This window comes from Odocoileus virginianus, chromosome 13 (genome assembly GCF_023699985.2).
Source record: "Odocoileus virginianus isolate 20LAN1187 ecotype Illinois chromosome 13, Ovbor_1.2, whole genome shotgun sequence".
In the NCBI taxonomy this organism is placed as follows: domain Eukaryota; kingdom Metazoa; phylum Chordata; class Mammalia; order Artiodactyla; family Cervidae; genus Odocoileus; species Odocoileus virginianus.
The window spans coordinates 38,581,511-38,607,298 of NC_069686.1; the positions used below are offsets into that span (position 1 = coordinate 38,581,511).

At 36.9% G+C, this 25,788-nt stretch overlaps 1 protein-coding gene across 9 annotated transcripts in view; it reads right to left on the reverse strand.

The window, feature by feature from the left end:
* The window catches only part of MBD5 (methyl-CpG binding domain protein 5), a 470,032-nt gene that overhangs the window by 50,772 nt on the left and 393,472 nt on the right, over positions 1–25,788 (reverse strand). For 7 of the 9 annotated variants that reach the window (XR_011490988.1, XM_070476233.1, XM_070476235.1 and 4 more), the window contains 4 exons: positions 23,404–23,577; positions 11,723–12,395; positions 5,928–6,030; positions 4,651–4,831 (listed from right to left, as the gene is read on the reverse strand). Coding sequence is in view for 8 of the 9 variants with exons in the window: in XM_070476233.1 (XP_070332334.1) it covers positions 4,651–4,831; positions 5,928–6,030; positions 11,723–11,835 (397 nt within the window). In the remaining variant the exon portion in view is untranslated. The remainder of the gene's footprint in view (positions 1–4,650; positions 4,832–5,927; positions 6,031–11,722; positions 12,396–23,403; positions 23,578–25,788) is intronic. The other 2 variants (XM_070476234.1, XM_070476231.1) reach the window with 2 other exon arrangements.

The following is a 25,788-nucleotide window of genomic DNA, read 5'->3' on the forward strand; positions in this document are numbered from 1 at the left end:
CCTAAAGATGTTTAACTATTTTATAAAGTTGTGACTTCTAAAACAGGGGTGGCAAATAAAATTAACTTCATATGCCAATTCTCATCAACTGGTGGTGGCTGCTTACAGAACTGTGATGAAAAGGATGCCGAGCTCTAGCTGGGCTGCATGAGAAAATGCCAATGATTCTATTAGAGGCACAGGACAAGGGAGTGGTACTGTTCACATTATATACTGACCATCCCAAGTCTGAGACCTACAGCATATCAGCAAGTATACTCGGATTCATTTGCAATTGGAGATATATTTACTTGAATGGATAATTACACATTTAAGATAAATATTGGGGGACTTCCCTGGTGGCTCAGATGGCAAAGCATCTGCCTACAATGAGGGAGACCCAGGTTCGATCCCTGGGTTGGGAAGATCCCCTGGAGAAGGAAATGGCAACCCACTCCAGTACTCTTGCCTGGAGAATCTCATGGAAAATCCCAGGAACGTGGTAGGCTACAATCCAAGGGGTCGCAAAGAGTCGGACACGACTGAGCGACTTCACTTCACTTCAAGATAAATATACTTCTACCTGCTGGGTACTATACAGGTTGAATCATAACGTAACAATTTCTGAGACAGTGGTTTTCAACCTGGATAAACAGAAGTGTTGATAGGTTACAATTAAGAAGTAAAAGAATGCAGTGAACATATGTATTTTTTCTTGGGAGGTGTGGGCTTTTTGTTTCTGGGATGGTAGAGATTCTTTGAAAGAGTGATTTCTGGACAATACATGAAAATTAAGAGAAACAATCATATAAGAGAATGGCAGTAGATAAATTCAACTGAAATCACTTTTTTGTCAAAGAAAGTTTTAAAGTTCATAATCAAGAAAATAACACATGAAAATGTTTGGGGCACTAAGCATGGCATTCAGTGAGAACAGAGTTGTCTCTATTAACATCACTAACATCATTACAGGATTGACTGTGTCCTCTTTGGTAATAAAACCACCAAATTGTGTCTTTTCTTGTTTATTTATATAGCCATCTATAGTTCAATGATAAGAAATATAGACACTGGCATTTTTATATTCAACAGAATTTAGAAAGGAGATGATGTTTAGAAAGGATTTCTTCCCTACTGGGGAAAAATAGTTATAATTTTAAAAATAACAGGAATACTAAACAAATAAGTCATGCTGCTGTTATGTGGCAGTAGGGAAATAAAGTATTACGAGAGTTGGGAAATATAAATGCTGGGCACCCAACAAGTGCTTTCCTGTATATCAAATAGACTTTTTGAAAGAGATAAGTTACATGTTTATGCATGTAAAACAAAGAGAGGTGAAAACTACTGAGCCTTAATCCTTAATTATTTAAATCCTGACCTTTTAATATAGTTTAAAATTAAAAAATTGAAATAAATGCTATGTCTCAAGCTGGTAAAAGAGTAGAAATTAATCCAATCAAGTATATAGTTTTAAAAGGAGATGGAGATATACCTTATATACCTATACTAATTTAATTAAATGTTTATCTTTAACCTCATTAATGAAACTAGAATGTATAGAATATGACAAGGGACCTAGATCAAGATTCTGCTTCTAAGGTGAAAAGACAGCCTTCAGAACGGGAGAAAATAATAGCAAATGAAGCAATGGACAAAGAATTAATCTCCAAAACATACAAGCAACTCCTGAAGCTCAATTACAGAAAAATAAAAGACCCAATCAAAAAGTGGGCCAAACAACTAAACAGACATTTCTCCGAAGATGACATACAGATGGCTAACAAACACATGAAAAGATGCTCAACATCACTCATTATCAGAGAAATGCAAATCAAAACCACGATAAGGTACCACTTCATGTCCGTCAGAATGGCTGCTATCCAAAAGTCTACAAGCAAGAAATGCTGGAGAGGGTGTGGAGAAAAGGGAACCCTCTTACACTGTTGGTGGGAATGCCAACTAGTACAGCCACTATGGAGAACAGTGTGGAGATTCCTCAAAAAAACTGGAAATAGAACTACCATATGACCCAGCAATCCCACTCCTAGGCATACACACTGAGGAAATCAGAATTGAAAGAGACACGTGTACCCCAATGTTCATCGCGGCACTGTTTATAATAGCCAGAACATGGAAGCAACCTAGATGTCCATCAGCAGATGAATGGATAAGAAAGCTGTGGTACATATACACAATGGAATATTACTCAGCTATTAAAAAGAATACATTTGAATCAGTTCTAATGAGGTGGATGAAACTGGAGCCTATTATACAGAGTGAAGTAAGCCAGAAAGATAAAGACCATTACAGTATACTAACACATATATATGGAATTTAGAAAGACAGTAACGATAACCCTATATGCAAGACAGCAAAAGAGACACAGATGTATTGAACAGTCTTTTGGACTCTGTGGAAGACAGCAGGGTGGGATGATATGGGAGAATGGCATTGAAACATGTAAATTATCATATGTGAAATGAATTGCCAGTCCAGGTTCGATGCATGATACAGGGCGCTTGGGGCTGGTGCACTAGGATGACCCAGAGGGATGGGATGGGGAGGGAGGTGGGAGGTGGATTCAGGATGGGGGACACATGTACACCCATGGCAGATTCATGTCAATGTATGGCAAAACCAATCCAATATTGTAAAGTAAAAAAAAAAAAAGATTCAGCTTCAGTCATTAAAAAGGCAACAAGGCAGACTCTGTAGGCAGGGCTGAAACTGCTATGATGTGGAGTGAGAGCAGCAGTAGATATGAGTACATGCAAACACATGTGCAAGGTACGGTGCAAAAATGAAAACATACTTACATCAAGGTGGCAGGAAAATGGTAAATTTTAAATAGCTTATTACTATTAAATGTTTCTAAATTGTTGTAATACCTTTTAATTTAAAAAATGTAGCTTGTTAAAAGAAAAAGAAAAATTCACTAAAATATTTTTTTCTTACATACCTTAGTGGAGCAATTTTTCTGATCATTCCTGTTAAAGTTTAAAGGTTAGTTTAAAGGTAATAGGGTTACTGAAGAGGAGCTCTCTGCTAATAATTGCCATATTTGTCTCTCCCTGCCCTCTTCACAGAGTTCTAGGAGTGACCTGTATGGTATCAACACTGCTTCTCTTTGATCTAAAGCTATCAATAATTTGGCCCCAATTCACTTATACAGGTTTAATTTTCCACTTGTGTCACATTAGTCTCCACCTCATTCCTAAACTATTCGATAGTCGTTCTGGACAATAATTTTATTTTCCTTATATGTCTAAATCCTACTATTTCCCAGGGCTGGTTCAAATCTGAGTTCTACAATAAAGCTTTCTGATTACTGCAGGTTACACTCCTCATCCCTATTTTTTTAACAATGCAGAGCAATGTTACTTATCTTTCACAAACAAATGCTTTGGTGTTTAGCCATAGTTTATCCAGAATTACTATTCAAGTGTTAACTGTAATATTTTGGAGAGTTCATATTCTAGCCCTTATGAAGAAAAGTTCCTCAGTCTCAAAGTATAATTCCACAAATTACATATGAATAATAAAGGGAAAAGGTACCTCAGTAATGGACATAACTTAAACCAAGCAATCAAACTTGATGTCATCAATATGGGATAAACTGCCATTATGTGTTTCCTAATGAAGACATAATACCACCTATGCCGTATTCCTACCAAACTGTGTTTAACTTGAATAAAAATATAAGGAAGCAATCAGGCAAATCCAAATTGAGGAACATCTATAAAACTGGCCTAGACTCTTAAAAAATATCAGTGTCATGAAAGATTTAAAAAGATTGAGGAATTAGTGTAGATTAAGGGAATAAAACAACTAATTACAGTTGCATCATCTTTGCATTCTACATTAAAAAAAGAGATTGGGCTGACAAAAGCAATAAGAATATTATTAGGACAACTGGAGAAACCTGAATATAGATTGCACATTAGATAATACTATTATATCAGTTTTAAATTTCCTGAATGTGATAATTAGACTGTGGTTTTATGTAAGAGAACATCCATTGTGTTGAAATACTTATGGGTGAACAGTCACAATATCCGTAGCTCCTGAAACAAAATATTAATTGGTAAGTCTAGGGTATTCAATGAATTGTTTATGTAATTTTTCTGCAGCTTTGAAATTTTTAAAAACTGAAAGCATGTGTGCATGCATGTGTTGGATGGAGGTGGAAAAAGTTACTGACAAGATGATATCTGTTAGTAGGTATTCAATATACAGCTATTAAATGACTCAAAGAATAATACTGCTAGTTCTTGACAACATTGCTAGCTGCATTTGTGGACTGATACTATATATTCCAATTCAGCCCTAGGAAAAAGGCTACATTTGTTTCTTAAAAACCAATGACACTTTCCCTTTTGTTAGCTCAGCTCTATGTACCTTCATAGTATTTGTAGGTGCTATTCGGTGTTTATTCTGCTCATTTAACTAAATGACTTGGATAGGGGATTTTGGAAGGTAACTTCATGGGAATTTTTCAGAACTAATTATCAATTGTAGTGAAAAGATAAACCATACATAATTTTAAATGCATTGTGTGTGGTTGAAAAGTGGACTCGGAAAATGCTTGGCAAAGTGGTTTCTGGTGACTCCTTCTCCAGGAGAGAAGTGGGGGAGGAAAATTCCTAAACCCTTCACCATATTACATACTTGTTCCTCCTCCGGGACTGGTGAGCACCAGAGAAGGGTGTGGGGTTTCCATGCTTTTATGAAGTGTGGCCACTGCAATGATTTTTCTTTTATGTATGCATAGCTTTGTGACATCTTCATCTGCTTTAACATCTTCTGCAGTTCTTTGTTTCACAGCAGCTCCAGGATCAAAATTAAACACCTGGAAAAAGCACAGCCTTTGTTTAAAATATGTCTGTAAAAATATTAAGTAAAAAGATCCCCTTGTTAAAAAAAAGAAGTTCTGCATAGATTAACCCATATATCTGAAGAAAACTTTCTCAAGTTTTTAAATTTAAGACAAGCAACTTTATATATAATGTAATAAATACCTTCTGCTGAACTTACAGTTTTTAGTGGCAGGGAAAATAATGAAAATTATTCTAATTCTATGACAGCCAAGATAAATACATGGAAAAAAGTATAGTATCTGATAATGTTCCCAATTTTAGATTCTTCCTGCTGTTAAATAGTACAAAAAACATATAAAATACAGTTAAAACCCCTAAAATCTGACACTGCTACATAATAATTTTTCCTTTGGCTTTATTTTATTGGTATATTAATATTACCTTTTTACTGATTTAAAAAAATCTAATACTCTATTTAAAAAATATTTATTGTATATATACATATAAGCTGTTTCAAGTGCTTTTTCTTGAAAGAGGTGACACAAATAAAAAAGAAAAATTTGTCTATTGATCTTTTAGTTCTAAGATTAGCACTATTGCAGGTATTCAGAGAATAATGACCTGCGTCTATAGTATATATTTATAATCATTTAAAATGATTTTGCTTTTTACCTTGCAAAAGAGTAAAACAGTTTCACTTTTGGCTAGAAAGATTCAGCTTTGTGATTTTAAAAATATTTGTGGCAGATTTATCAACACCGGTGCTAAAAATAACATTGCGGACTGAGCATTAAGGAAGGAAAATACTGCACTATTAAGAGTGAGCATGGGTATAGCTCTAAGAAAAAGATGCAAAAGAGGTTTTTTTTTTTTTTGCAAAAGATATTTTGATGAAATATTTAATATGAATATAGGTTTGTCACCTTTGAAAATGACTCTTGGACTTGAACTATTTTCCACAATTTTTAAGCATTCCAAAATGCATGCAAAAGGTATCTAACTTAAGACTTTAAAATGCATATATGATTGGAGAAGTAATATAAAAATGAAATGCCAAATGAGAAAAGCAAATATATGAAACACCTAAAAAATAAAAAATTGCTGATACATCTATTGCGAAATGGTTACCTTGGGAAGAATAAGAGGACATTCCAAGCCACACTTGCATGTTCCGTCAGTAAGCAGGTATGTTTTAACCTGCTCCAAGCAAGATAACAAAGACCCACTGGGACTGTAAAAATAGTTTAAAAAAACATCAGGAAATAATTCTGACTACACATATTACATGAAAAAAAGGCATAATTTATAGTCTCACTGTCCTTCACAGGATAATATTTTCCTACTAAGGAAAAGCATTTTCTTTGTCAATATTATGTTAGCTACTAAATTATAGCCTTTAACACTATCGCTCTTTCTTTTGAACCAAAATATTTCTCAGAAAAATACAGTTTTTCATAGAAAAACAAAAGTATTTTGACAACCGAGAGCAGAGAAAGGATGAGAAAAATGATATTCTTAAAAAAGAGTAGGTAAGAAAGGACAAGAAAACTGCATAAAAGTAATCATTATCATTTTGAACCAGAAGATCTATTTTGAAAGCTGGTTGGAGAAAAACTGAAATTTAGGAATGTGTTGGAGGTCAAACCAGAAAGTCACTAAGTCTATGAAAGTTTGGGCTAACAAGTTCTTCCCTTTAATCTTGCAGCTCTAGGACCAAGTTGTCCCTCTGTAAAAACAAGTCTCTCTTGTTTTCCCCTCATTGATGTGTTTCTTTAAAGATAGATCAGCGTGGCCAAGCTCAAATTCTAGTGAAGAGCCAAGGTGGACTGATAAGGATGCGGAACTTAGGAAATAGAGTTTAGGTGGCAGAAAAGTGCCTTGCAGGCCTTCCAGCTGGTGACTGGGTAGTGCTCTCAGTGTTACTACTCTTTGGGTGACAGAAGTCAGTATTACATGATTACTGATCAAATTTAAGTCTATACATTAGGTACTGATTCAGATGACAGGTTAAGTCTTTAATGTTTATTTACAATGAGGATTAGTTTAAAATGGACAATTTTTATCTTTATGACTTTCATTATTAATGTATTGATCTCACAACTTGCATACATATTAGGTTTTGAAAATTATTATATACTTTTCATTCAAGAGTATCTTTTAATTTATGACTATTTACCAAAACTTTCACTTAATGCCTTCTGATAAAATTTTTCCAGAAACAACACTCTCCATGCTGTAAACAGAGCATTGTACTACTTGTTGTCATTGTTCAGTCACCTAGTTTTGTCTGACTCTTTGCGACCCCATGGACTGCAGCAAGCCAGGCCTCCCTGTCCCTCACCATTTCCTAGAGTTTGCCCAAGTTCATGTTCATTGCATCAGTGATGACGTCCAGCCATCTCATCCTCTGACACCCTCTTCTTCTGCCTTCAATCTTTCCCAGCATAAGGGACTTTCCCAAAGAATAGTCTGTTCTCATCAGATGACTAAAATATTGGAGTCTCAGCATCACTATCAGTCCTTCCAGTGAATATTCAGGGTTGATCTCCTGTAAGACTGACAGGTTTGATCCCCTTGCTGTCCAAGAGACTATCAGGAGTCTTCTCAAGCAACACAGTTTGAAGACATCAATTTTTTGGCATTCTGCCTTCTTTACAGTCCAGCTCTCACAACCGTATGTGACCACTGGGAAAACCATAGCCTTGACTACACAGATATTTGTCTGCAGAGTAATGTTTCTGCTTTTCAGCACACTGTCTAAGTCTGTCATCACTCTGCTGCCAAGAAGCAATCAATCAACTTCTGATTTCATGGCTGCAGTCACCATTCGCAGTGATTTTGGAGCCCAAGAAGAGGAAGTCTGTTACTACTTCCACTATTCCTCCTTCTATTTGCCATGAAGTAAAGTGAAAGAGGAGAAGGGGATGACAGAGGATGAGATGGCTGGATGGCATCACCGACTCGATGGGCATGAGTTTGAGTAAACTCCGGGAGTTTGTGATGGACAGGGAGGCTTGGCATGCTGCAATTCATGGGGATGCAAAGAGTCGGACACGACTGAGCGACTGAACTGAACTGAACTGAAAGTGGAAGAGGAGAGTGAAAAAGTTGGCTTAAAGTTCAACATTCAGAAAACTAAGATCATGGCATCTGTTCCCATCACCTCATGGGAAATAAATGGGGAAACAGTGGGAACAGTGTCAGACTTTATTTTTTTGGGCTCCAGAATCACTGCGGATGGTGACTGCAGCCATGAAATTAAAAGATGATTACTCCTTGGAAGGGAAGTTATGACCAACCTAAATAGCATGTTAAAAAGCAGAGACATTACTTTGCCACCAAAGGTCTGTCTGGTCAAGGTTATGGTTTTTCTAGTGGTCATGTATGGATGTGAGTGATGGACTGTGAAGAAAGCTGAGTGCCGAAGAATTGATGCTTTTGAACTGTGGTGTTGGAGAAGACTCGAGAGTCCCTTGGACTGCAAGGAGATCCAACCAGTCCATCCTAAAGGAGATCAGTCCTCGGTGTTCATTGAAGGACTGATGCTGAAGCTGAAACTCCAGTAATTTGGCCACCTCATGCGAAGAGTTGACTCATTGGAAAAGATCCTGATGCTGGGAGGGATTGGGGGCAAGAGGAGAAGGGGATGACAGAGGATGAGATGGCTGGATGGCATCACCGACTCAATGGACATGAGTTTGAGTAAACTCCAGGAGTTGGTGATGGACAGGGAGGCCTGGCGTGCTGCGATTCATGGGGTAGCAGAGTCAGACACGACTGAGTGACTGAACTGAACTGAATTGAATGGCAGCAGATGCCATGATCTTAGTTCTTTTTTAGTCTTTAGTCTTAAGCTGGCTCTTTCACTCTCCTTCACCCTCATCAAGAGGTTCTTTAGTTTTTCTTTGCTTTCTGCCATTAGAGTAGTATCACTGGCATATATGAGGTTGCTGATATTTCTACTGCGTATCTTGATTCTGGCTTGTGACTCATCTAGCCTGGCATTTCTCATCATGTGCTCAGCATACAGGTTAAACAAACAGGGTGACTGCAGACAGCCTTGTCCTATTCCTTTCTCGATCTTGAACCAATCAGTTGTTCCATACAGGGTTCTAACTGTTGCTTCTTGACCTGTATACAGGTTTCTCAGGAGACAGGTAAGATGGTCTAGTATTCCCATCTCTCTAAGAGCTTTTCACAATTGTCATGATCCACACAGTCAAAGGCTTTAGCGTAGCCAATGAAACAGAGATAGATGTTTTTCTGAAATTCCCTTGCTTTCTCTATAATCCAATGAAGGTTGGCAATTTGATCTCTAGTTCTTCTTTCTTTTCTAAACCCAGCTTGGACATCTGAAAGTTCTTGGTTTGCTGAAGCCGAGCTTGCAAGATTTTAAGCACGGCCTTGCCAGCATGGGAGATGAGTGTGAGTGTCTGATGGTCAGCACATTCTTTGGTACTACCCTTCCTGGGAACTGGGATGAGGACCAACCTTTTCCAGTCAATCTTTTACACTGCTTTTTACAGACCTTTTACACTACTAGGTGTAGACTATTCTGCTTCTACAAAAATACAGGTAGTAGTTTGGTGTCTATAAATAAACCTGCTTTAGAATGCAATTCATATTTTATTTATGGACAACCATGTAAATGACTTAGGCATGTAGAAAAATCACAATTAAAATCCTCAACTTTGTTAACTCATTTATTTTTCTGGGCTAACACTTTTTTCCAGATGATATGCAAAGAATAAGAATTCCCATATTACAGATTGGAGTTCCACCCAATGGGAGGGCCAGCAAGGTGTTTTTGGAGGTCTGGTAGCTTTGATAAAACAAAATCACTAGTTATCATATGAAGAATTCAAGAATATTGTGAAAAGAAACTGTCTCATGTGTTATGGTTAAAGAAAGTCTATGAATGAATCCTAAAGGATTTAATTGTAAATTAAACTTGAATACAAGAATTCCTGAATTTCTATAATATTAGAGTACTCCAGACACTTTAGAAACACTTCCTCTCAATCAGTCAGTTGGGTTCTTTCCTTCAGTTGCAGCTCTTTAATTAACTTTTGGGAGTAATAATTAACATAAAAATAGTTAGAAGTCTTATGGCATAGATAAAGCTTAGAAGATTGGAAGCAGGTGGGAAATTTAATGTGCAGCCTCAATGCCACCCTGAGGCAGGAGCAGCTGGAAACTAACCTAAAAATTATAAGCAAACTACACATTGCAAAGGAAGCTATACAAGGAGGGCTAGCATCTTATATATGTTCAAGTGGTAATTTAACCACTTACACATAACACATGAATCAAACCTGTGCTGGGTTGAATTTATCTGAAGGTGTTTTAGCGTATCTGGCAAAGTTAATTTCCGAAATAATCCCTAGAGTGCAGATTTGGGTTGGGAGAATTCAAACTCACACTAACAGTAAAGTCTACTCAGACTTGGGATGCCACGAGCAAGATAACTAACAGATTTCCAGACTTAATTTGCCTTAACTCTCAGCAACCTAAAAAGCTGATTTATCTTTCATAGGGAGAAAGAAGAAACAAAACAAAAACAAAACAAATAAACTGAAATTATCAAGATTTTTGGAGTTAACTGCTCTTAGTTGTAAATATATAATATTTGATCCTTACAGACTAGAACAACTGTAAATAGGAACACAACACCAGTATCTTGCTACATTACACTGATAAAGTATTTCTGGAAGTTTGGTAACAGGATTAGCAATAGAAATACTTTAGGAAAGTTATCCCATGTGTCCTCATCCATCTAATCTTTAATGGGGTGAGCTCCACATTCCCTGATTTCTTATCCCTTCACTTCAATTAATATAGAGCACCTCCTAAATATTACAGAAATTCAAAAGAATTTCAGTTGGTCATTAAGTTTACCTCAAGAAATAACTTCTACCAAACAAACAAATCCAGGACAGGATCTGAACTGACTTCTGAGATGTTATAGTATGAAATTGTTTGGGTATGTATCATGGGAAATTCCTTATTTATATAAATACAGCTTTGCACAAACAAGAATTCCATTGAAGCTGAGATACAAATAAAAGTAATACTGATGAACTGAAAGCAACATAATTAATCTAATGATGAAATGTGATATCTTTTAAAAAGTTCTCTTCATCATAGCTTTTTTAAAAATTACATCACAGAGAAAGATTTATGGTATCCTACTAACATATTTACCAATAAACTACAAAGTAAGGAACTTAGGTGCCTATTATTTAATAATAAGACTAAAAGTTCTTGCCAACAGTTATTTCATTCAACTTGTTCAACATAACAAAGGCCATCAAAATTTAAAAGAACAGGTATTTACATGTAAGCTCTATGATTTTTACTTGTGAGATGACTCCATCATGACTTTTTCTTTTTTATTATTATATGCAGGGAATAGATTAAAAACTGCACAGAAAAAACAGGTAAATTATTTTTAGTTAATATCAGGCATTAAGAAACTGGTAATTGAAACTGCCTATAGAGAAAAACACAACCTTACATCAGAGTAGCCAGCAGAAGCACTATGAAGGACAATAATATTGTCAGGAGACATCTGGTCTATTTTCAGTATTTTACATTCTCCTGCGAATGTGGTAATGACGCTCATGGGTTTCTTTTAGAAATCTTCATCTTTTTCTTTATCCTTGTTAGAGAGATAAGCAGGGCAACACTTTATATAAACACAAATAATGCATAAAAATCCTCTCTTGTAACCTAAGGCAGGTTTTATATTGCAAAATAATTTAAATAAAAATACTTAATATTTCCAGCATGAAGATCATTTATTCTAATTGATTTGAGGTGCTACCAGTCACAATATTTTACGTTCTCAGAGGAACAGGCTGTACCTTCTTTATTTGGTGGCTGCAAACTTGGAGATAATGCAGGTAATAGGAAGGGCTCACCTGACGTAAAGCACTCCATTTTGATCCACACGACGCTGCCAACCCACAGGAACTTGTATAGCTGGAAGACCTCCATCCTTGTCCCCTCCGTCACACTCCTTGCCTCCATTCATTTTCTGTGTCTGCTTAGGACTCCCCAAAGATATCAGCAATAAGATGATGTCCTTGTATTACAGGGCATCGTGGCCTTCAAAAATGGCCAACGCAGCACAGTTTTCCCCAGACTGTACAAAATGCATTGGGAAGCTTCGGCTCAGTTTGGAACCAAGTCCTTGAAATCTGCCATTGTAGAAAAAATCAGTTTCCCATTATAATCTACATTAAATAACCAATATTTAATTCCTAAGGATGGTCTACATGGGTAAAAACAAGTGCTTCTGACTAAAGAAAATCATATTCAGTAATGCTGGTACCTGTCTGAAGTGGGAGAGGGGAGGAGTGTAAGTTTCTAGTTCAACATTTTGTCTTGAACCTTCATGGTGGACTACAAGAACCTCTATTGTTTAGAAACTGGTCTCATTTTTACAGTGTGAGTCAGTTAATATTTCCAGGTACTACCCGCCTTTATAGGCCACATTCTTTAAAGCTTCTCTTCATCTTCCACTCTGAATCCAAGATGTTGCAGGTGGGTTCATCTGATGTTTTCATGTCTTCAAAATTCCAATAAGGTAGCCTGAAACACACATAAATATGTAAACACTATATTTAATAGTGAAAAACTGAGACGCTGCATACTTTTAAAAATGGAATAAACTGGTAAGTGTAGCAAGCCATTTTGATGTCTTCTGCTGTCAAAATCATATGTCAAAGTCATCTTTCTTCTTCCAGCTTGATCTACTTACTCCAGATCAACCAGTTTGTTGGCTCTTCAACACATGTAGCTTTCTAATTACTAGAGACAGACTCATAACCACGGCATTACACATATATACAACCTCCTTCTGACAATGAAAACATATCTATCACCTCTCATGCCCTAACAACTAGAAAGCTATGTGTTAATACAGTCACTTTTGATTACTCTTTAATTCTACAAACCCCTATGATTTACTTTTCTAATTATTATATTCACCTAAACAAGAGGGTTTCTTTTTTTTTTTGAAGAGAAAATTAAAAGGAAATAAACACACAGTGCATTCCCAAGTATGAGAAGACTTTCCCCCACTGTTCTTGGCTGTAAGAGCGGGAATCGCTTTACTTAAGATTTACAAACTCCCTTTTACTATGGAGTGTTCTCTTCATTCCTTTTCTGTGTCACAATGTGCTGTCTGGGGAGAAGACACATTGGCCTGAAACAGCAGCAGTCCATGCTAAGGTAGAATGCTACAAGAGGTCATCTTAATGGAAATGGTGAATAAACAAAGATGGCAAATAAATTTTTAAAAAGATTTGGTGCTTAATTCTGGCGAAGAATGTGATACCACAGTTGCTGGCATTGCTGTGGCAAACAAGACTTTTTATAATCAATTTAATACACGGTGTGATGACCTTGTGGAACTCATGAAAGTACACTAAAGGATGAATGAAAAAAAAACTGTTCTAGTGTTATATGAGTGGGACTTGTAGTTTGTTGATAAAAATTTCTGGTGACAGCATCATCCATGGTTAAAAATGCTGAATCTTAAACAACTTAACTGAAAGTAAAGGTAATATGCTCTTAAAAACTGTGTTATATGACTTAAGATTCATATCACAGTATTAAGACTGTTTAAATTTTAAATAAAAAATAATGTTTTAGTTTTATATATGCATGTATGACTCAGTCAACAAATTAAATAAATTAAACAGTGTTAACAGACATAAAACTACTCAAGTTCCAAATCTTTCTTCAGATTTTTTCATTGGGAAAGTAGGAGAATGCTTTATAGTAAAAAGCATTATGTATTCTGGCATATGCCTTATTTGCTGCCTTGGCTGTGAGGCAGATTAAAGGTGTTGAAATGAAGCATACTGGACTTCCCTGGTGGCTCAGACGGTAAGAGCATCTGCCTACAATGCGGGAGACCTGGGTTTGATCCCTGGGCTGGGAAGATCCCCTGGAGAAGGAAATGGCAACCCACTCCAGTACTCTTGCCTTGAAAATCCCATGGACAGAGGCTACAGTCCATGGGGTTGCAGAGAGTCGGACATGACTGAGCCACTTCACTTTCAATGAAGCATAATTTAGCTGAAAGTCAGGAACCTTAGGGATGGGAGTGGGAAACATTGGCAAGCAGTGGGAAAAGTAGCAAAAATTTATTGGGAAAAATGTGGAGTATAAAGGAAAGTGCCAAGTAGTGCATTCTCAGTCGTGACTCCAGGTGCTAATTACATTGCTAGGCCCACTCCACTGGGTCTATGCCTCTTATAGAAATGACCTGCTTGCAGGCATAGCACCTTATTTCTGTCTCCCATTCATTGCACCTTTAACCATGATCCCTGTTGATCATCTATGTGTTTATTCATGTTTCATTCCACAGTTAATGAGCAGCTATTATGTATGAGGCCTATGCTATGTGCTGGAGTCTAAAGGTGGTGTGTGTGCTTAGCCACTTAGCCGTGTCTGACTCTTTGCAACCTCAGGCTCCTCCATCCATGGGATTCTCCAGGCAAGAATACTAGAGTGGGCTGCCGTTTCCTCCTCCAGGGGATCTTCCCAACCCAGGGATTGAGCCCTCATCTCCTGAGGCTCCTGATTCTTCACTACTGAGCCACCTGGGAAGTTCCACAAAGGTGGTAAGACACCACTTTATCCAAAGCCCAGGGCAATGTCTGGCACTAAAGAGCTGCTGAGGAAAAAAAAAAAAAGCTGCTGAGTGGGGAAGAACAGAAAAGAAAGAGGGAGGGAGGGGGTCAGGAAAGGATAGAGAAAGCAAGGAAGGGAAGAAAAGTCCCTGCTCTCAGGACGCTTCCTGCCGAGTAGGAGTTCCTGGTGCTAGTGAAAGATGGGAAAGAACTCTGCGTCATTCTGAACTCCCAGCCTGATCAAACAGCAACAGACACTGATGAGTAAATACGATTTTTACAGTCTTTTTTTCACGCTCATTTTATTACCTTACTTTTTCCTAAAGAAGAGTCTTCCGTGGCCTGTGGTCTTTAGATTGGACTAGCTCTCATTTCCCTTACTTTCAAGCTTTCTGATCATTTGATGCCAATTTCTATTTCTTTTGGTTTGCCTGTTCTTGCGTGTGACTCCAACTTTCCTGAGATGGACTGGCTCATGCCCTTAAGTAACTTGTGGATCTGCCAGATAATGACATCAGACTGATTTCTGCCAAATATCTTCCTCATATTTCAGTAATCAAAACTACAAAGATCTGATGGCTGGGTTTTAGACCTGCAGTTTTGAAAGCATGGTCCTGGGACCACCATCATTACTGTTAACAGCTGGGATCCTGTTACAAATGCAGAATCACAGAACTGACCCCTGAAATCACTGAATCAGAAACCCTGGAGGGTAATCTTTTAAAACAAACAAACAAGCCCTCCAGGTGATTCAACAGCATGCTCAAGTTTGAGACCCACTGACTCAGACTTCTGTACCAGCTTTCCTTCCCAAGATAGAACCCGGTTTTACATTTCCACAGCTGGCCCACTTCTTCCTTTTGTTCCTGGGAGGGTCATCCTTTTTTTTGGCTGATACTTCGGCATTTTAGAGGCAGCTTAATTGTAAGGGCCTTAGGAACTCCTCACAGAGCTGAGGTCCAGCGACTATTATCATTTGTTTATCTTCTCTAAGTGGGATTGATTTCCTCAACATTTATTTTATAAATTTGGAAAATTCAGAGATGTTCGTGATGAAAATTAAAATGAAAATTGAACTCTAATCTCATCGTTGAATAATAACCACTGCAAGCATGGATGACTTTCAATCATTGTTTTAAAAAGTTTTAAAAGCACACATTAAAAAGAGTCTAATAAACAATGAGCTACCACTCCAAATTTACAATGCATTTTGTCACTTTGCTTAAATAAAAAAGAAAAAACACTTAGAAAATATTACAGATGAAGTTCAATACTATCCCTCACTCCCATCCAGTTTCTCATTTTAGTCCTGTTCCCCTTCCCTTCTGGCCTAAAGAAAATGAACACTCTTATTCTGGTCTGTAGAGAGTCCCCTGGACTGCAAGGAGATCAAACCAGTCAATCCTAAAGGAAATCAACCCTGAATATTCATTGGAAGGACTGATGTTGAAGCTGAAGCTCCAATACTTTGGCCACCTGATGCAAAGAGCTGACTTATTGGAAAAGACCCTGATGCTGGGAAAGACTGAGGACAGAAGGAGAAGGGGACGACAGAGGATGAGATGGTTGGATGGCATCACTGACTCAATGGACATGAGTTTGAGTAAGCTCTGGGAGGTGGTGATGGACAGGGAAGCCTGGTGTGCTGAAGTCCATGGCGTCTCAGAGTTGGACACGACTCAGCGACTGAACAGCAGCAATCAATCCTTCCAGGCTGTTTTTATATGTTTATTCCCTATGTATATCGGTAAACAATATTTGGCTTTGTTATATGTATTTTAAAGTTTTTACATAAATACTGTTATACATATATATTCTTCAACTTGCTTTTTAAAATTCAACATTGTTTTGAGTGCTATCTCTGTTGACATATACAGATCTATCTCTTCTGCAGATATATAGATCCAATTTGTTCATTTTAAACATCTGAATAGTACTCTATCATATAAATGTACAAATATTCATCTATTGGAATATCAATCATATTAATGTTGGGTCTGAACACTTAAACTTTGGAGACACTGCCAAATTGCTCTTGAAAAAAGCTAAGCTAATTCCAATTTTTTTGTATGTATAATAGTGCCTTCTTTAAATATTGAATCATTACCACTTTGCACTTTATTTTCAACTTAAGCATTTTACTATGGCATTCAATATTTACTTCCCTTTTGTGGAAATTGATTTTTCTCCTAAATTTTCACAGTTACAAATAAATCTGAGATAAATATCTCCGTACATAAATCATTGCCATTTTGATAGTTCACTGAGAAGGCCATGCATCTCAGACTTTTGAAAACCCATGCATGCCCTCTTTTGCTAAATATTATAGTCTATTCTATTTGCCTCTGAGATTCTGATAACCTTATCTTCTATACAGACCAATTATTCAAGAATCATTCAAGTTTTTTTTTTTTCATTTATTTTTATTAGTTGGAGGCCAACCATTTCACAACATTGCAGTGGGTTTTGTCATACATTAACATGAATCAGCCATGGAGTTACATGTATTCCCCATCCCGATCCCCCCTCCCACCTCCCTCTCCACCCGCTTCCTCTGGGTCTTCCCAGTGCACCAGGCCCGAGCACTTATCTCATGCATCCCACCTGGGCTGGTGATCTGTTTCACTATAGATAATGTTCATGCTGTTCTCTCGAAACATCCCACACTCGCCTTCTCCCACAGAGTCCAAAAGTCTGTTCTGTACATCTGTGTCTCTTTTTCTGTTTTGCATATACGGTTATCATTACCATATTTCTAAATTCCATATATATGTGTTAGTATACTGTAATGGTCTTTATCTTTCTGGCTTACTTCGCTCTGTATAATGGGCTCCAGTTTCATCCATCTCATTAGAACTGACTCAAATGAATTCTTTTTAACAGCTGAGTAATATTCCATGGTGTATATGTACCACAGCTTCCTTATCCATTCGTCTGCTGATGGCCATCTAGGTTGCTTCCATGTCCTGGCTATGATAAACAGTGCTGTGATGAACATTGGGGTGCACGTGTCTCTTTCAGATCTGGTTTCCTCGGTGTGTATGCCCAGAAGTGGGATTGCTGGGTCATATGGCAGTTCTATTTCCAGTTTTTTAAGGAATCTCCACACTGTTCCCCATAGTGGCTGTACTAGTTTGCATTCCCACCAACACTGTAAGAGGGTTCCCTTTTCTCCACACCCTCTCCAGCATTTCTTGCTTGTAGACTTTTGGATAGCAGCCATCCTGACTGGCGTGTAATGGTACCTCATTGTGGTTTTGATTTGCATTTCTCTGATAATGAGTGATGTTGAGCATCTTTTCATGTGTTTGTTAGCCATCTGTATGTCTTCTTTGGAGAAATATCTGTTGAGTTCTTTGGCCCATTTTTTGATTGGGTCATTTATTTTTCTGGAGTTGAGCTGGAGGAGTTGCTTGTATATTTTTGAGATTAATCCTTTGTCTGTTGCTTCGTTTGCTATTATTTTCTCCCAATCTGAGGGCTGTCTTTTCACCTTGCTTATAGTTTCCTTTGTTGTGCAAAAGCTTTTAAGTTTCCTTAGGTCCCATTTGTTTATTTTTGTTTTTATTTCCAATAATTTTATTTTTATACCTTTACAATTAAAAACAACAGTTTATTCTTTTTTTCAAATTTAACATAAAAACTACATATCCACAACATTTTCCTTTTACCTCTCCTGAAGATTTCATTATGACTTACCCTGTTTACATGGCTTGGTTTAAGCCCAAAAGACACAGATTAAAACAAAAATGTATGGAAACATGAAAGGCACTTTTATCTCACTAACACTGAGGATCAGGGATAGATCTTGCACACAGGACATTATTTGAATTGATGTCACAACCATTTCTGGAAGAAATAAAAATAAAATTCAAAAAGTAGGGTATGTGTATGCATATGTGTTCTGAGGAGAATATCTGCCACCATTCTACCAACATTTTCATTTTCCATCCCCCTTTTAATATGCAAATAAGTCTATGAGAGTTGGCTTTTGTTGAACTGAATTTTAGTGACCTGATTTAATTCTTTGCATTGGCTTCATTCAGAATTCAAATTAAACGTCAGCTCCTCAAAGAGACACTGTAAATCCTAAGTATTCTCCCACAAATTGTTAATTTACTGATACCTCTTATTAACTGATTTTTTAAAAAATCATTTATTTGTTTGTTAATCTTTCCCCACAGGAATGTAAACTAACTCCTCACATCAGGGACCTTGTTTCTCTAGGTTCTTCCAATAGTTCCATTTCCTGATTAAAGCAGGTTTAGTGCCTGGCCTACAGGAGGTGCTTAAATACTTGATGAAGACTATGTACATTCCAATTAGCCAACGTAGTTTTATATCCTGATTTTTACCATGTAGACTTCTAAGGTTTTAACAACACAGGCATCTAAAATGAAAGAGAAGCTTTAAAAAGAAGTCAATAGAAGCTAGTTACTATGCACCTTGACAAAAAACACAAAGGATTTTTTTTTTTGCTCTAGCTTTATCCCTAATGATCTTACAATCTCTGAATAATAATTTTTGTGTAGAAAAAGTATTATAGGGCTTCTAAGAAAAATAATATGCTAACTTTTTATTTTATTTGTAAAGCACATCAGAATTTTATTTAAATATCTTATATACACACTTTAATTGGATTAATAAAAGAACCACTAAAATGAATCAAACCATATAAAAATGAAACCTATATTTCAACATGATGCTAAGGCAATAGATGGCTTTTTCTCTCTCTGCTTTACTGACATTCTTGTGAACCTAAGAATAAACTCATTGTCTTATGCAGTGTTAGTGTGTATTTTAAAAGTTATACCCAAAATACCAAGAAGACTAGATATCAGAGAATATGACATCATGAAAATAAGTAGCTACTTTTCATAAATTTCTCTGAATAACAACAAACATCATATATTTTTCTGAATAATGTCACAAACTTGACTAATGGTGAAAACAATGAATTGATTTTTAAGTCATGTGATACTATGAGTAAATTCTATTAAAATGTTTATCACATTAATCACACATTAATCTTGTGCTCAGTGGCATTACTTGGATACACAGTAGGCTAGAATGAATACTGAATGAACTACTGATTTATCAAAATGAGACCATGTAAATTAGATAAAATACCAATATTTAACATAAGTATAAATTATCACATACTTTATATACAATGATTATAAAGTTAACTCATGAAATATTCAAAGTTTAGAAGTCTCCTCCAGTAAATCAACTATACTTCAATAATTAAAAAAAAGGAAGTCTTTTCCATTCTGACATTTGCAAGGATTAACGCCTCATGTTCAACACTTGAGAAAAAAGGCTCACATGAAACCTACCTCTCTACCTAAATCCTGAAACAATATGTACATGCAACAACAGATATGATTGGATTAAGAAATAACATGAGCATTAGCATTTTGAAGCATAATGTCTGAGTAGCTACAACATTATTATTATTTGATTGGGTAATAAATGGATATACTCATCTTCTTTCCGTTAGTTAAATTATGCTTGTAAGGGTAACCCTAAATGATATTTGCCCCTTTCAGTTATCTTTCACCCTCATATCAATTTACACAGTTCCTTTATAGCACTTAGCCAGCGCTCCCATCCAACCTTGCCACCTGTTTCACCTTTCACCTATTTGTTTAAGCTATGCATTTTTATTTATGAGAACGCTCATTTTACAGTTATATCTTCTTCCATTAAAAAAAAATCTTCCAATAAATTAGCTTCATTTTAACTTTGGTTGTTATTTTCATTTGGTTCTTATCTTCACTGTGTAGCTACCTCTTCCAAAACAGACCTCTCAGATACATCTTTTGTAAGAGGCCTAATGCTTCTGCCAGGCTCCACTTACTCACCCCAAACTATCCCAGTGCACTTTACATCTGTTTTACAAAATTTATCAGGATATCATAAGCAGATCTTTCCTGCCCTGATCGTTAAAACTCTCTGGTATCAAACATCCTTGCCCTTTCAGTGTAGGATAGTGTTAATGTTCAAAACTGTGTATGAGGATGACATCAGCCCTCAGAGGGAAGGTAACAAGCAAACTGAACTCTGCCCATCAATGGTCAGGAGGATAACTTATACAGGCCATTTCATGCTACCAATGTTCAGCAACTTACACATTCCAGGCACACAGAAGCCTTTAGAAGACTAAAAGCTAAATGTAGCAGGCTGCAATTGGCCACAAAGATCTTGTAGTTCCTTCCATTAGGAAATGAGATTTATTACTCTACCTTTTGGATCTGGGCTGGCCTTGTGACTTGCTTTGATCAGTAGAATGTGATATAGCTCAAGAGATGGGCCTAAGCCTCAAGAGGCCTTGTATCTTCCACTCTTGCTTCTTGGAATGCCACTGTCACACAAAGAACTGGAACTGGCCCTTTGAGGATCAGAGACCATGTGGAGAGAGAGAAATCCAGCTGGTCCGTCTGAAGCCCCAGACACACACATGAGACCTGCCAGCACCATGTGGAACAGCGATGAGCTGTTTCATGGAGCGCAGCCTAGTCTTCCAGCCCACTGAATCAGCAGTATTATTTCAAACAGCCAAACACTATACTGGAAGTGATCTGAAAGTCTAAAATAGGGTTTTATTTAAATTAACTACAGTATTGAGATGCTATGTAGCTGTATCTTTTCTTAAGTTTTGTTGAGGATAGTCATTTCGGTTTATTTTTGTTTTTATTTTTAAATTTTTTTTGCCACACTGTGCATCATGTGGAATATTAGTTCTCTGACCAGGGATTGAACCTATGCCCCCTGCCTTGGGAGTTTGTAGTCTTAATCTCTGGACTGCAGGGAAGTCCTGTAGCTCCATCCTTCTGACCTTGGGTAGGTTTTTAAAATGTTCTTTCCTTATAAAATGGAGATTTTATAGAACTGTTCTGTTTTGGGGATACAATAAGCTAAAAGTCTTAAACCAGTACCTAGCACATAATAAATATCTACATTATTATTTATGTGTGTGCATGCTAAGTTGCTTCAGTCATATCTGACTCCTTGCAACCCCATGGACTGTAGCCCACCAGGCTCCTCTGTCCATGGAATTTTCCAAGCAAGAATACTGGAGTGGGTTGCCATTTCCTTCTCCAGGGGATCTTCCCAAACCAGACATCGAACCCAGGTCTCCCTCATTGTAGGCAGATTCTCTACTGTCTGAGCGCCAGGAAAGTCCACTAGTATTATGCTGTTATTTCTCTACGTGGGGAAAAAGGAGAGTCAGAAAGAACACATTAACCAGAATGGCCTACACAGTACAAACAAAAACTAAGGCTATCCCTTTGACTGGTTCTAAAAATGCCTCAGCCTGTCACTCTTACTTTTCTGCTTGAAATGCCATCTCTCACCACCATACTCATGTTCTTCATTAAACCAACTTCTGTTCATCTCAGTTTAAATGTCACTTCCTCAGAGAAGCCTTCCTGGTTTCTCCAGTCATTATTTGGCTTTCCAAGTCTAAACTGAGTTTTCTTTATAATCCTCCCTGATAATATTCAGGAACTCACATGCATTACTACACACCACTGAGCTCTCCCCTTGCCAACTCTACATGACTACAAAGGAAACACAATTGAGACAACTAACTTTGAGTTAAAGCTTCCCTTTGTGCTTTTGAAAATATAGAAGGAAAGTGAGGGTTTGTATGCACATGAAGAAAATGCTTACTATGCATTTTACTTTCTTAAAAGTCAAAAAGAGAATAATCACGGATTCCAAATACATATTACTTAAAAAAAATTCAGAGAACTGTCTTAAAGTATAGTAGGTCACAGCAGAACATCTAGGACATAATAAACTCATTACAACTCTGAGGGTAAATTTATTTACAATTTACTTCGGTATATTAAGCATCAACATATTTGGCTACTTCTGCTATTTTATAGTATAGTAAAGCTTCTCATAAGGATTATTTATTTAAAAAAATACTTGCCTTCATTAACATAATCTTTTTAAGAGTGCAGTAAGCAAGTTGAAGGGGTGATTTTCACATTTTATCTGTGCATGATTGGTATTCTGGTTACTCAAGGTGTAGCTCAATAGGCTGAATAATTGTTAAAAAATAATGTATATCAGCTTTTTAAAAATTAAAACTGTACTAAGAATGAAACAAACATGACTTTGATACATTTCTGGGTTAGACAACATATTGAAACAGCTAATGTTTATGTACTCTTTTACTTAAAAAAATGTTTAGCATTCTTCAATTTACCTGGCAATGAGGTTACTCAAACAGAAAATAGGAAGACTCCTCAGCCACTGGAGAAACAAATACATGTCTCTAAATATGTATAAACATTTAGGAACACTCAAGTCTAATCAATATCTCTAGCAAATATAATTAAACATTAAAGATAACCATAGTCTAACTGATTATCTGAAAAGTTCTCTCAAGATGCAAGAGGAGGAAGATGGTCTCTGTGTTAATTCTAGAAGGGGGAGCCCGAAGCACACAATCTCTAAGTTCCATAAAATAAATGATATTTTACTGTGTTTATTTAGCTTACACATCAGGAATGAAATGAGTAAGTAGTAACACCGGTAGATGGTTAGTGGTGTCATATGAAAAGTGTCTCAAGGAGACTCCATTTAGCATGTGACTGCTCACTGGAATGCTGAAGGTAGCACAGAAAAGGTAGCAGCCAAAGAAAACTCACGCATAAAACGTTCAATTCAGAGAGGCAGGTAGTTTCAATAGCACAAAACCGGGCAGAGAATATTTTACTGAACATGCTGAAGAAAAGCAAAACCTGTAGAAAATAAACTCTCCAATTCAACAATCAGGAACTGGAGAGCAAAATATAAAACCAAGTTACAAACAGGAGGGCTCTAGGCCAAATCTCAGCAGTGGTAGTATTTGGTGCAGGCACAGTTCGAGAATAATAATACAAGTGAATTAACTATTTAAATCAGAAAGCATATGAAAACTTGCATTTCTTGCTTACCTGGGAAACTGGACAATGTGGTAACACTAGGTCAGCATTCCTGCCTTGCAACAATTATCTGGAACAGATCAGTGGCCGCTCCTTCAGACAGGACTCGGCTCTCCAGTTCACTGCAGCGGCTTCCTGCTTCATTCCCACCAGCCTGGCCTCTGTAGGCACTTGGGTTTCCAACCTCTGGAATAGAAATGACCTTAAGGTAAGGCTTGAAGGACAGACTCCAGCCCTTGACAAGAGGTACAGCTTACATTTTTTAATGACCACTTAACCTATACTTCACAGTTTCTTCACAAGGGTAGAGGATAAACTCTCAGTGGATATGCATTATTAGTTTATGAAGGAATGCCAGCCAGTAAGCCAGCTAAAAACACAAGCACAGTCAACTTTCTCAATGAAGTTGATTTGATCCCTAGACTCTGGTGATCGTTGAGCTAGAGGCAGAGGGTACAGAGAATGTTCATTCAACTTTAATTCTTTTTCTTTCTTTTTTAGTACCATTGTCAGCAATACCACTATTTCAGGAACTTAATGTTGGGATCAAGAATTATGGAACCAAACTGTACATTATCAATATTGAGTTACAAAATGACATTGTCCCCCTGACATTTAAAAGTGCTTTCTTTTAGCAAATAAGAAAAAAATTTGTAAACACTTTCAAAACACTCGAGACCTTATTACTCTTTACTTAATTTTCTCCTAGCCATCAGGGAAACAATGACAAGGCTGCTCCTCAGCTTGGGTTAAATTATCTTTGGTGCAATTTAACTCATTTTGCTGTTTCCATAGTCACTGAACAATCTTCTGATTATTTGATGGATTTTACAGAGGCTTTGATATCATTAAGTTATGACTTAGGTATCAGATACAAGTATTTCAATCAGTGTAAACAAACCAATCAACAGTCAACTGGTTTATAAATTAAGTTATTGGAAATATAGATGGCCTGTGTTAGACCCTAGAGGCCCATTACCTTGAGAGGAATGGCAAAACAATGTTTCTAAATTGGAACAGTAGGGGTCACATCTTGGACCATAATTACCCCACAGGGTGCTCCTCTAACTTTGGGATCTTTCCAAATATCTGGCCTCCTGTTTCTTTTTAATTTTGGGCCAAAGAAGGACAGGGGACGATGTAGGACAGGGGTAGCAGTATGCTTGAGCAATGCTATTCCTCAGAAAGCAGCCAAGAGAGATAAAGAAACAATTAAGGGATGTGGGACCAAGGTTAAATAACTAAGTTTCTATAATCTTGATATGTTAAAGGTACTCCAGGCATTACACTGAATGTTTTAAGTATTTACTGATAATCAACTATATGTGGAGCACTGTAACAGATACTCGGGACACAGACACAAAGAGAACCTAGCTTCCCCGGTGTCCACCACCCACCCCAGCCCAGGGAGCTTACTGCCTGAGAGGTGGGCATAGGGAATTGGGCAGGTCAGGTAAACAGGTAATTACAATACTGAGTAATACCAGGTGTGATAGGACCAGGTATGGAGTGCTAAAGGAACACAAAGAGCAAGTCTAGTTTTCAGGGAAAGGGGGAGGCAGGATACGTTTAAGGATGCACAGAGGTTACACAGGCAAAGAAAGGTTATTAGGAGACCTGAAACTTTAGCTAATCTATGCAAATGATCTTAGTTTGAAAAGATTAATACTGAAGATTTTATATTTGTTTGGTAATAACAATTCCAATATTCTACTCATTTTTAGCTGGAAAGCAAGCATAAAGTTCTCATTTTCTTAGACCTATTAACCTTGAGATGTAAGTGATGAGGCATTAGTGAATATTTTCCACAGGAAGATCTGGATGCCTGCTCGATGACTTAAATAGAAAATGACCTGACATCTACATGAGCAAATATTGCTCTGCAGAAGAAACACTATGAAAGAATGATGATTTGCCTCTAAGAAAGTGATATTAGATGTGACTGTATTGGAAGTAGAAGCTAAAAGAAGCAAGATATGGATGAGGGAGTCTTATCCTGTAGATAAAGTAGCTCAAAACTGTAACTATATCCTTTAAAAAAAGAAGTCCATAAGTGATGAAAATAAGATGACTACTGTGCTAAAGTTGTTTTAGACAAATGTATAAATAATACTGGTTGATATCCTATCATCTGGGACTTTATACACACACATATCAGCTCATTTAATCTTTGTCACAATAGGTAACCACCAGTATTTTTTCTTTTCTAGAGTTCAGAAAATCAAGGCAAGAGAAATTAAATAATCTTATCTTCCCTTTTCCTCTCCAATAATTAATTTCCCCTCTTTCCTAACTTTATTTTTTCTTCTTAGTATTTACCACTATTAATAACAAGCTACATATTTTACTATCTATCCTATTATCATCTGTCTCCTCTGATGAGAGTGAACTTTGTGA